General features: G+C 50.1%; 2 protein-coding genes across 8 annotated transcripts in view; both read left to right on the top strand.

The window, feature by feature from the left end:
• QTRT1 (queuine tRNA-ribosyltransferase catalytic subunit 1) overlaps window positions 1-1,832 on the top strand; it is a 10,853-nt gene extending 9,021 nt beyond the window's left edge. The window contains exons 6-10 of the mRNA XM_003798038.2: window positions 657-795; window positions 1,013-1,088; window positions 1,206-1,315; window positions 1,416-1,503; window positions 1,595-1,832. Of these exons, the coding sequence (XP_003798086.1) occupies window positions 657-795; window positions 1,013-1,088; window positions 1,206-1,315; window positions 1,416-1,503; window positions 1,595-1,747 (566 nt within the window). The 3' untranslated portion in view covers window positions 1,748-1,832. The remainder of the gene's footprint in view (window positions 1-656; window positions 796-1,012; window positions 1,089-1,205; window positions 1,316-1,415; window positions 1,504-1,594) is intronic.
• A 4,232-nt stretch (window positions 1,833-6,064) lies between these two features.
• Window positions 6,065-11,716, top strand: part of DNM2 (dynamin 2) — a 96,607-nt gene continuing 90,955 nt past the window's right edge. For 4 of the 7 annotated variants that reach the window (XM_003797951.3, XM_012810188.2, XM_003797950.3 and 1 more), the window contains exon 1: window positions 6,093-6,448. In XM_003797951.3, the coding sequence (XP_003797999.1) occupies window positions 6,288-6,448 (161 nt within the window). In that variant the 5' untranslated portion in view covers window positions 6,093-6,287. Of the gene's footprint in view, window positions 6,449-11,716 lie in introns of all 7 variants that reach the window. The other 3 variants (XM_003797948.3, XM_012810191.2, XM_003797949.3) reach the window with 1 other exon arrangement.

Raw genomic sequence — 11,716 nt, 5'->3', positions numbered from 1 at the left:
AGGTTCAAAACCCAGCCCGGGACAAAAAAAAAAAAAAATTTTTTTTTTTTACAGAGTGCTGTGACATCACAGATCACAGCAACCTCTAACTCCTGACTTTAGTGATTCTCTTGCCTCAGCCTCCCAAGTAGCTGGGACTACAGGCACCCGCCACAACGCCCAGCTATTTTTTGGTTGTAGCCGTCGTTGTTGTTTGGCGGATCTAGGCTGGATTCGAACCCTCCAGCTCAGGTGTATGTGGCTGGTGCCTTAGCCGGTTGAGCCACCCAGTCTGGCCTTAAGTTATCCTCCTGTCTTGGTTCCCTGAGCAGAGGCATGAGCCACAGTACCTTAGAAGCCTCACATATTCTGTTGCAGAAATATTAGTGTTTATGAGATGTTCATTATTCTCAAATTGGGAAAATTCTAAAACTCACTTTGGTTCCAAAGGTTTCAGCTAAAGGAGTACCTCTGTTGACGGTTCATGGGGAGGGTCTTGCATACATTAGTCACTCAATAAATGGAAGCTCATATCATGAGGGGACCTTCTCCTAGACAGACCAACTGTCTTTGGGTCTCTCTTTCTGTATCTCTTCCTGAGGGACTGTGGCCTTGGGGATGAGGACAAGGCACATTTCCTCTTGTCTGGTCACCCCTCATCTTACTTGTATCCCCAGAGATGACCAAGAGGGATGTGCCTGGCTTTGCCATTGGTGGCCTGAGTGGGGGTGAGAGCAAAGCCCAGTTTTGGAAGATGGTGGCTCTGAGTACCTCCCGCCTCCCTAAGGACAAGCCCCGATACCTCATGGGGGTAGGGTAAGTCAAGAGGGAGGCAGAGCACTTCCTGTGGAATGTGGTTTTGTGGGGATGCCTGTCCTGGTTGGAGGGGAGACTAAGGAGCACGTGGCTGTCCCATGGGGCCAGTTCTATGAAAATGAGGCCCAGTCCAGGGGAGTTAGTTTGGGGAGGGGGCCTAGGAAGACCAGTCTCAAGGCTAGTCTCAAGGCTAGGGGCTTTCTGTTTTTCTCCCCAGCTATGCCACTGATCTGGTGGTTTGTGTTGCTCTTGGATGTGACATGTTTGACTGTGTCTTCCCCACGCGGACGGCGGTGAGGCTCTGGGCACTGGTAGACAGTGGGATAGGGTGGGGGGTTGGGGCTAAAGTGGGTGTAGGACAGGGAGAGTAGAAACCTATATGACCAGCCTTTCCCCCCCTTCTCCCTTAGCGCTTTGGCTCTGCACTGGTGCCCACTGGGAACCTACAGTTGAAGAAGAAGCTGTTTGAAAAGGACTTTGGTCCCATAGACCCAGAGTGCACTTGCCCCACCTGCCAGAAGTAGGCCAGGTGGTGGTTGGGAGGGCTGGGGTGAGGGGGCAGGGCTGGCTGCGCTGAACCATGCCTCCTGCTGAGCTGCACCCTTCATCCTTGTCTGTAGGCACAGCCGGGCATTCCTACATGCGCTTCTGCACAGTGACAACACGGCCGCCTTGCACCACCTCACTGTGCACAACATCGCCTACCAGGTGGTCCAGTGCCCCCAGGACAGGAAAGGGTTGTGGGGGGCACTGGCCTTCTGAGTACCAGTTGCTGACCCTGACTCCCCTATCCCTGCAGTTGCGCCTGATGAGCGACGTGCGCACCAGCATCGTGGAGAAGCGCTTCCCTGAGTTTGTACGTGACTTCATGGGTACCATGTATGGGGACCCCTCCCTCTGTCCCACCTGGGCCACTGAAGCCCTCGCTTCTGTAGGAATCACACTGGACTGACTTGGCATCAGGGAAGGGAGGAAGGGGCTGGAAGTTATCAAAGGATGTTTTTGTTTTTTGGAAAGTTTTTTAATTCTAACTTAAAGAGTGTATCTGTGTCTTCTTGGGGAGGTGGCCTGTTTTGGTCCCCTACCTGGCCTGAGCATCCCTGCAGTTGGGAACACTGATAACAAGCATGGCAGGAGCTGGTGACCAGAAACCACCAAGGACAGCCCAGCATGTGCCCCCTGAGTGGGAGTTGCTTCCCTTTTCCTGTGGCCCAGGTGCCCCAGTGACTCTGCAAGTGGCCACAGCTGTCTTCCCCATTTTTGCAAATGAGGAATCAGGCCTGGGGAGGGGAAGTCCTCATCCAAGGTCTTTAACATCAAGAGGTAGTGGCTTCGTTATATCACTCTCAGTAAATAGTGATGACAATAGGTGTGATCTAGTTGGTGTCCACACTGTGCCTGGTACCATTCTAAATAGCTCTCATGTGTATTTTTTTTTTTTTTTTTTTTTTTGAGACAGAGTCTTACTGTGTCACCCTGGGTAGAGTGCCATGATATAAAGCTCACAGCAGCCTCAAACTCTTGGGCTCAAGCAATCGTCTTGCCTCAGCCTCCTAAGGAGCTGGGATTATTGGTGACCAGCACAGTGCCTGGATATTTTTTTTTTTTCTATTTTTAGTAGACATGGGATGTCCATTTTGCTCAGGCTGGTCTTAAACTCCTAAGCTCAGGCAGTCTACCTGCCTAGGCCTCCCCGAGTGCTAGAATTACAGGCATGAGCCACCATGCCTGACCTTAATTCTTGCAGTTTTATGAGGCATGTATAATTATGTTCCAACTTTAGAGAGGAGGACACTAAGGGTCAGATAAATTAAATTATTTGGTCATTATCACAACTTTAGTCCATTTGGCTATTATGAAAAAAGGTTATAAACTAGGGGGCTTATAAACAACAAATTGGCTGGGTGTGGTGGCTCATTCCTGTAATCCCAGGACTGTGTCTGACTGAAGTGGGAGGACTGCTATAGGCTAGGTGTTCCAGATCACCCTAGGCAACACAGTGAAACATCTCTACAGAAATATTAAAAAATAAATTAGTTGTGTGTGGTAGTATAGCTATATAGTCCCAACTATTCAGGAGCCTGAGGCAGGAGGATCTCTTGAGCCCAGGAGTACAAGGCTGAAGTGAGCTGTGCTTCTGCCACTGCACTCCCACCTGGGCAGCAAAGACCCTGTCTCTAGGCTTAGTGCCCATAACACAGTGGTTACACGCCAGCCACATATACCAAGGCTGGCAGATTCAAACCTGGCCCAGGCCAGCTAAACAATGACAACTGCAATAAAAAATAGCCGGGCATTGTGGGTGTCTGTAGTCCCAGCTACTTGGGAAGCTGAGACAAAAGAATCGCTTAAGCCCAAGAGTTTGAGGTTGCTGTGATGCATGATGGCACTCTACTGAAGGTGACAGAGTGAGAATCTGTCTCAAAAAAAAAAAAAAAAAAGCCCACAAAACCCTGTCTCTAAAAAGTAAAAGAAAAGGAAAGGCCAGGAGTGCTAGCTCAGGCCTGTAATCTTAGCACTCTAAGAGGGTGAGGTGGGTGGATTACTTGAGATCAGTTCAGGACTAGCCTGAGGAAGAGTGAGACCCAGGTGGTGCCTGTGGTTCAGTGAGTAAGGCGCTGGCGCCATATACCAAGGATGGCTGGTTCAAACCCAGCCCCTGCAAAACTGCAACAAAAGATAGTTGGGTGTTATGGCAGGTGCCTATAGTCCCAGGTACTTGGGAGGTAAGAGAATCACCTAAGCCCAAGAGCTAGAGATTGATATGAGCTGTGATGCTACAGCACTCTACTGAGGGCGACAAAGAGAGATTCTGTCTCTCTGGGAAAAGCGAGACCCTATCTCTACTAAAGTAGATACTTAGGAAACCTAGGTAAAAGGATCACTTGAGTCCAGGAGTTTGAGGTTGCTCTGAGCCAGGCTGGTGCCATTACACTCTAGCTTGGGCAACAGAGTGACTCTGTTCCAAATGAAACAAAAAAAAAAAAGTAAAATATAACAGAAGTTTATTTCTCTCAGTTCTGGAGCCTGGGAAATTCAGATCTAAGGGCCAGCCAATTCAGTGACTTGTTAGGACCTGCTTCATGATTCCATCTTTTTCACCCATGGTAATCTAAGAGTGTCAAAGGGGCAACTCAGCTTTCTGGCTGGGGTCTCTTTTATAAGAGCCTGAATCACATTTATTGGGGCTCTGGCCTTATGACTTAATTACCTGTCAAAGGTCCTACCTCCAAATAACATTGCCTTAAGAACTGGGTTTCAGCATAGGAGTCTTGGGAGGGGAGGGGAATCACAAGCATTAAGACTATAGCAATCACCCAGTAAATGATGACCAGGCCCAGTAAATAAGATAATTTTTTCTATTAATGCCAGCATTTTGGGTAGTTGAAGAGGAAGGATCATTTGAGCCCAGGAATTTCAGATTAGCCTGAGCAATACAGTAAGACTTTCTACCTGCAAAAAGTAAGAAAAATTGGTAGAGTGCGGTGACTTGGGTCTGTAATTCCACCTACTCAATGGGCTGAGATAGTAGTATCATTTGAGCCCAGGGGCGTGAGTTGGTAGTGAGGTATGAGGGTGCCATAGCACTCCAGCCTAGAGAACTGAGGGACGGAGCGAAATGCGTTTTTTATTTTTTTAGACAGAGTCTGATACTATCTTCAGAAAAAATTGGCTCGGCACCCATAGCTCAGTGAGTAGTACACTGGCCACATACACCAAAGCTGACTGATTCGAGCCTGGCCCCTGCCTGCTAAACAACAATGACACCTGCAACCAAAAAATAGCCAGGCATTGTGGTAGTCCCAGCTACTTGGGAGCCTGAGGCAACAGAATCACTTAAGCCCAATAGTTGGAGGTTGCTGTGAGCTGTGATGCTACAGCACTGTACGGAGGGTGACAAAGTGAGACTGTCTTAAAAAAAAAAAAAATTCATGGTGCGCTAAGGTTGAAGAGGCAGGGGAACAATGTTGGAAAGTCACGTTAGCAGAATGGGTAACATTTGCACCGCGTGAAGTTGTTACGGTAAGGAAGGAACACCAGTATGGGCCGGGCCCTCACGCCTGAAATCCCAGTACTCTGGGAGGCCGAGGCGGGTGGATTGCTTGAGCTCACAGGTTAGAGACCATTCTGATTCAGAGCGAGACCTCGCTTCTAAAAACAGCCGGGCATTGTGGCAAGTGCCTGTAGTCCCAGTTACTCGGGAGGCTGAGGCGAGAGGGTTGCTTGAGGGAGGGGGGAAGGGAGGGTGATTGCGGGGATCACGCCTATGATTTTTTCCTATAAGGGTACATGTGAATCTTTCTAAACGTCGAATATAAATGTCTTAACAATTATGAGAATGACATGATGGCTATGTTGGCCAATTGGATGAAAGTATTTCAAATTGTATATGTAAACAACACAACTGTATCCCATTATAGAATGTGCACAAATATGATCTAATAATAAAAAAAAAAAAGACGATTGCTTAAGCCCAAGAGTTTGAGGTTGCTGTGAGCTATGATGTTACAGCACTCTACTGAGGGCGACAAAGTGAGACTCCGTCTCAAAAAAAAAAGAAAGAAAGAAAGAAAGAAAAACAAACACCAGCACCCCTCCTTAAAGTGCGTTGCGTCCACGCTCCCAGAGCACGTTTGCAGGCCGGAAGCAGAGATACATTCTGGGACTTGCGGTTTCCTCCTGAGTCGGAAAACCCAGACGAGACAATGACCGTGATTCACCACGAGGTGTCGCCCTTTGGCTAGTACGGTGAGCCTCATCCTGCACTTCAGAAGACAGTTACATACATCCAACTATCACAAGGACGAACGGGACTTTTTCTGATTGACAGATACAGGTCTTCAGAGTCAAGATTCTGATGTTAAAAATCTGACCTCTTCGCCTTGTTGGCTGGAGTAACGAAGTGATACTTATATAAACCAAGGGGAAATTCTTAGGAAACTAGTGTCAAGTGACAAATCAGTAAGGATTAGTTCCTAACGCTATTGGCCAACGTTTTTGACTGGCGGGTCTTTCTGCCAATAAGACATGGATATCCGCAAATGGGCGGAACCAACATGTCTTCTCTTGAAACACCGCCTACTGGCGTTGACAAATAGATATCCGCCGCTATTGGTTTTTGCACAATAGTGACAGTTCTACCGTCCAAAGAGCCCTTGAGACCGACCCCAGTGGGAAGGCTTACTCAGCCATAGGGCCGTACCTCTCTTTGATTGGGTCTTGTCTCTGAGTGGCAGCACCGTCGACTAATCGAAGGCAACGTGAGGTCTTTTGGTGCATCCTCAGGCCCGGGGCGGGAGGTTGCTCTAGTCGGGTGTCGCCAGAGAACCGGATGAGGCGGCGACTGTGAGACCGACCCGGGAGTGGGCGTCGCGCCGAGGCCCAGGCGGGCGGGGAGCAACGGCCGTAGTTGCCGCGGGGCCGGGTCGTTGGGGGTCGGGGTCTGGGGCGGCGAGGAGCGCCGGGCGCTCGGGCCGGGAGCCGCTGGCGCCATGGGCAACCGCGGGATGGAAGAGCTGATCCCGCTGGTGAACAAGCTTCAGGACGCCTTCAGCTCCATCGGCCAGAGCTGCCATCTGGACCTACCGCAGATCGCGGTGGTGGGCGGCCAGAGCGCCGGCAAGAGCTCGGTGCTAGAGAACTTTGTGGGACGGTAAGCGAGCGCAGCAGGGACTGTGGGCGGGCGGGCGGACGGCGGCCTAGGGCGCGGAGGACGGACTGGGAATGGCGCGTCCTGCGCCACCGGCGTAACTGCGGCGCTTGCGTGGCCGCGACAGGGACGGAGACAGCCGGAGGGCCCTGTGTGTCGCCCTGGTAGGAAGTCTTCCTGCAGGCCCCCGGAGCGGTCTCACGGCTCCAGGTCCGTGAGACAAGAGGTGCAGCGGACCCTTGCCGTTTGTCTTGTCTCAGCTTTTGTGGATGAAATGTGCCATCTGGTTGCCTGTGGGTCAGAGTTTGATCCCTATTCTCTGTTTGGTTGTCTGATGGCGTGAAACCTGCCACCTAGATATCTATCAGGGTGACCCTTGCCGTCTGGCTGGATATTCATTAATCTGGAAGCAGCCTCCGTTGTCTGGTTGGTTATGGTTGTGTCCTGAGCTGGTACCCTCCTACCCCCACCATTTGGCTGTCCATCTGTCCAGACCCACCTGGCGGTCCCTTGGTTTGTGACTAGTCACCTGGGATGACCTCTGCTCTCTGGGCGTCCATGCTTGCCTTTTACAGACTTAAGTAGTTAGTAGGGCCGGTGCTCCCTACCGGCCTCCACTGTCTGAGGGGCTGGCTGGCTGAACCCTAAGGGACGCTGTTGTTGGGTTTTCTCAGGTTGACTCTTCTGCTTGGTCCCTGCTTAACGCTGGATCCTCTCTTACAAGTGAATCCTTCTGTCTATTCATCTGCTTTAGTGTCTGTTCATCTCCTAGTCTGCTCATCACTGCTCCTGACTGTCTAGCCCAACTTTCCTGGCAGGAGGTGGGGAGAAGGTGGAGGAGAGTATGGAGCTAAAGGATAAAACTTGAACCCCCCACTTTCCTTGTCCAGTTCGAAGTAGAAACTTGGGGGGCACTTTCTCCAAGATTCCTTCCTAGTCCATGTCAGGGTGCTCCAGGGAACACAGGGCCCAACCACCAGCTGCAGCCTATGAGTCAGAGGCCTTCCTTGCAGCCTGGAAAGGGGTTTTCTTGCCTGATCAGGCCTCAATGAGAAGAGCTGAGATGTAGCCTTCCCTGGGTTAGCCCTGAGAATCTTCAGTGTGCCCATCTGTCCAGTGCACAAATTCCACTCTCTGGGCTATCTCCAGGATTCAGGAAGCAGATGAACCAGAACAGTCTTCTCCTCCCCTTTGCCCTGCCTCTTGCCTCCCTATCTCTTGGATGGGCGGCCACTTCTCCATTCCAGGAAGTACTCCATTTGTGAAGGTGTGGCTACCAAATGATGGCCTCCTCCTCCTTGTCCTCATTGTTATTGTTATTACTGTGCTTATCAGTGATTAGGGGTCTTGTTCATCCGGCAAGCCCTAGACTGCATCTTTATTGGCTGGGCATCTGGAATCCCACAATGAATGAGTAGGGAGAAAGAGTTCTGTTTTATCATCCCTACCTTGGAGATGAGCCAGAAGGAAGGAACTCTGAAAGGACTTGGTGTTCACTCAAGGCCACCAGGCTGGTGCAAGGCAGAGACTGGCTGGGTGTCCAGCCCGCCTGGTTGTATAGCCCTGTTCCTGCCATCCAGAGCCTTCGAAGTTTTGCTCTCAGCAGCGTGAATTTCCTTCTTTACATATTTGGCTCTGGCTCTTTGCCCTCTGACTACTCTGGTGGAAAGGTGTGGACTTGGGGTCAGCAGTGCCTGGCCTGATCTCAGGCTGGGCTGTGATCCCCTCTGAGTGGCAGTCATCCTTTCTAGCCAGGCTTCTGGTGGGGGCATCTGCAAAGCTCTATTGTATTGGCCTTGTGACTTTGCACAGGTTGTTTGACCTCTCAAAGCCTCAGTTTCCCTCCTAAAAATGGGCCAGTGGATGGTCCATTGCAAGACTGTTGGAAGGATGCAGTGACGTGGTGCCTTGAAAGTGATTGCTGGCTCGGCGCCTATAGCTCAACCGGCTAAGGCGCCAGCCACGTACACCTAAGGTAGCGGGTTCGAATCCCCAGCCCGGACCCGCCAAACAAGAATGACGGCTGCAACCAAAAAAGAGCCGGGCGTTGTGGCGGGCGCCTGTGGTCCCAGCTACTTGGGAGGCAGAGGCAGGGGACTTGCTTGAGCCCAGGAGTTGGAGGTTGCTGTGAGCTGTAATGCCACGGCACTCTGCCCAGGGGGACAGCTTGAGGCTCTGTCTCAAGAAAAAAAAAAAAAAAAAGAAAGTGATTGCTTAGCACGGGACCTGGCACACAGTAGGCCTATGTGGACTGGACTGTTATTCACCCAGCTTATTCCTTTCATATTGATGACCAAGCTAGCCACAGTTAAAGTACTTTGACTTAAGCCTATATAGGTAGCATTGCTATGATTCCCATTTTACAGACCAGGAAACCGAGGTTCAGAGTGCTGAGCAAAGTGCTTTTGGCCAAGGCTGCTCAGTGAGGAATTGGGGGCCTGGGTTTGGGGATATAGGCATCTCCTTTCTCCACCTCTTATCATTTCCTCTAACCATTGCTCTTCTCTCCTGCCCACCCTGGCATCTGACAGCTATCAGCTACTACTGTCCAACCTTGTACAGTCCTATACTGCAGAAGTTGCTTGTTAACAGTATCAATTCAGTGCCACAGTTTGAATCCAACTCCCCACTTCCTTTTGTGAATTTGGCCAAACCAAATGGAGAACGTGTTTACTCCCTGGCACTGGAGATGTGTACAGTGGGCATCCTGGCTAACTTCAAGGTGTGAACCTGAGAGCATGTCAAGGGCCCGTTGTACCCAGGGCTTCAACACATTCTTAGAAAATCCCCTCCTTGTGGATTTTCTAAGAATGTGGTCAGGGTGCGGTGGCTCATGCCTGTAATCTTAACACTCTGGGAGGCTAAGGCAGGTGAATTGCTTTTTTTTTTTTTTTTTTTGAGGCACAGTCTCACTTAATCACTCTTGATAGAGTGCTATGGCATCTCAGCTCACAGGAACCTCAAACTCTTGGGTTCAAGCGATTCTCTTGCCTCAGCCTCCCAGGTGACCACGACAAGACCTGACTATTTTTTAGAGACGGGGGTCTCACTCTTGCTTAGTCTCGAACTCATGAGCTCAGGCAATCCACCCACTTCAGCCTCCCAACTGCTGGGATTACAGGCATGAACCACTCCCCTCAGTTATGGTGAATTGCTTGAGCTCAGGAGTAGGAGACCTGCCTGACCTAGAGCAAGACCCTGCTCGTCTCGTGGTGAGCGGCACTCTGAGGGTGGCAAAGTGAAACTGTGTTAAAAAAAAAAAATGTGATTGGAATAGGAAGGGGCCAGTTTTCTCTGCCCTGTTTGCTTGTGAGCAGAATGGGGTTTGTAGATTGGTGGCCTTGGGGGCTGAGGACTGCCTGCTGGGTCTTTTATTTCACCTGCTAGGCATTTAGAAAACTTTGTGTTTATTGAGCTGCCAATGTTTAAAAGTTAGATTTCACATCAAAATCCAGATTTCCATGGTACTGGAATACACATTGGTCTTTTGAGTTTAGTGGTGGAGCCCACAGGCTCTGGGCCCATACCCTGGCTCCACCATATTTCACTGTGTAATTTCAGCCTGGTGGAGTTGGCTTTCTGGGCCTCAGATTCCTTTCCTGCAAGATGAAGGTGATAACTGGACCCTTCCCCGGGAAAAGATGAGTGATTGATTGTGCCCCGAGTGCATGGACCCTGCACCCATGGTGGCTGCTGTTAGAATTATCTCCTTGCTGGGTCTTTGTCCCTTATGCTACCAACTGCTTGGATTCCAGAAGTACCAGCCACTGCCCTGCCAGACTAGGAGTTGCCACTGGAGCTATCGTAGTCCCCACTACTTCCTAGCACCCATCCAGGTCCAGTTTATATTTGCTTAGAGCCTCCTGGCTCTGGAACCTTTGAGTTTGAGCTCTTTGGCTTATCTGCCCTATCTTAACAGATGGACTTACAACCGGCCCTAAGGAGGACATGGCACTCCTCCTGATGCTTATCATTCAGCCTCAGGAGGTGGCACCAGGGAGGAGCTTGGGAGTGGCTTGGAAAGTCCCTCACTACACCTGGGAAAGAGCAGGAATAGGCTGAGGCCTGAAGCTTACATTGCCCAAGCTGTCTTTGATCTTATGAGGGTCACTTCTTGGAGCTCAATTTCCTCAGTTAGGAAATGGGACTGTTAGCAGACTAGGTAGGATCTGTTTTAACTCCTAGTGCTGATGAAGTTGCCTGGTGCCTTCTCATTGCAATACTTGGGAGAATACTGAGCAAGGGACTAAATCCCTCCTCTTTAACAAGGGAATTATTAAGACTGGGTGAGGTGTCTCATGTCTGTAATCCCTGCACTCTGGGAGGCTGAGGCGGGTGGATTGCTTGAGCTCAAGAGTTTGAGATCAGCCTAAGCAAAAGCGAGACCCTGCCTATTTAAAATAATAATAATAATAATAACAATAATGGGCTTGGCACCTGTAGCACTAGCCACATAAACCGAGGGTGGTGGGTTTGAACGCAGCCCAGACCAGCTAAACAACTGCAACAAAAAAAGAGCCGGGTTGTGGCGGGTGCCTGTAGTCCCAGCTAATTGGGAGGCTGAGGCAAGAAAATTGCTTAAGCCCAAGAGTTGGAGGTTGGTGTGAGCTATGACGCCACAGCACTCTACCAGGGGTGACATAGTGAGACTCTATCTCAAAAAAAAAACCAAAAAATAACTGGACATTGTGGCTGGTGACAGCCACATACACCAAGGGTGGCAGGTTTGAATCCGGCCCAGGCTAGCTAAACACCTGCAACCAAAAAAGAGCCTGGGGTTGTGGTGGGTGCCTGTAGTCCCAGCTACTTGGAGGCTGAGGCAGGAGGAAGGTTTGAGCCCAAGAGTTTGAGGTTGCTCTGAGCTTCGATGCCATGGCACTCTACCCAGGGCAACTGAGTGTGACTCTGTTTTAAAATATAAAAAAAATTTAGTGGCACCCATAGCTCAGTGGATAGGGCGCTGGCCACATACACCGAGGATGGTGGGTTCAAACCTGGCCCAGACCAGCTAAAATACAATGGCAACTACAAAAAAAAAAAAATATTGCTCGCTCGAATATTGTGGTGAGTGCCTATGGTCCTAGGTACTTCGGAGGCTAAGGCAAGAGAATTGCTTAAGCCTACAAGTTTGAAGTTGCTGTAAGTCACTCTACCCAGTGACAGCTTGAGACTCTGGCTCAAAAAAATTTTTTTTAAAAAGTGGGAATTATTGGCTGGATGGTGGCTCACATCTGTAATCCTAGCACTTTGGGAGGCTGAGGTGGGAGGATC

Source organism: Otolemur garnettii, unplaced genomic scaffold (genome assembly GCF_000181295.1).
Source record: "Otolemur garnettii isolate 467f Iridium unplaced genomic scaffold, OtoGar3 scaffold00127, whole genome shotgun sequence".
Taxonomy (NCBI): domain Eukaryota; kingdom Metazoa; phylum Chordata; class Mammalia; order Primates; family Galagidae; genus Otolemur; species Otolemur garnettii.
This window is presented reverse-complemented; position numbering and strand designations above follow the sequence as displayed.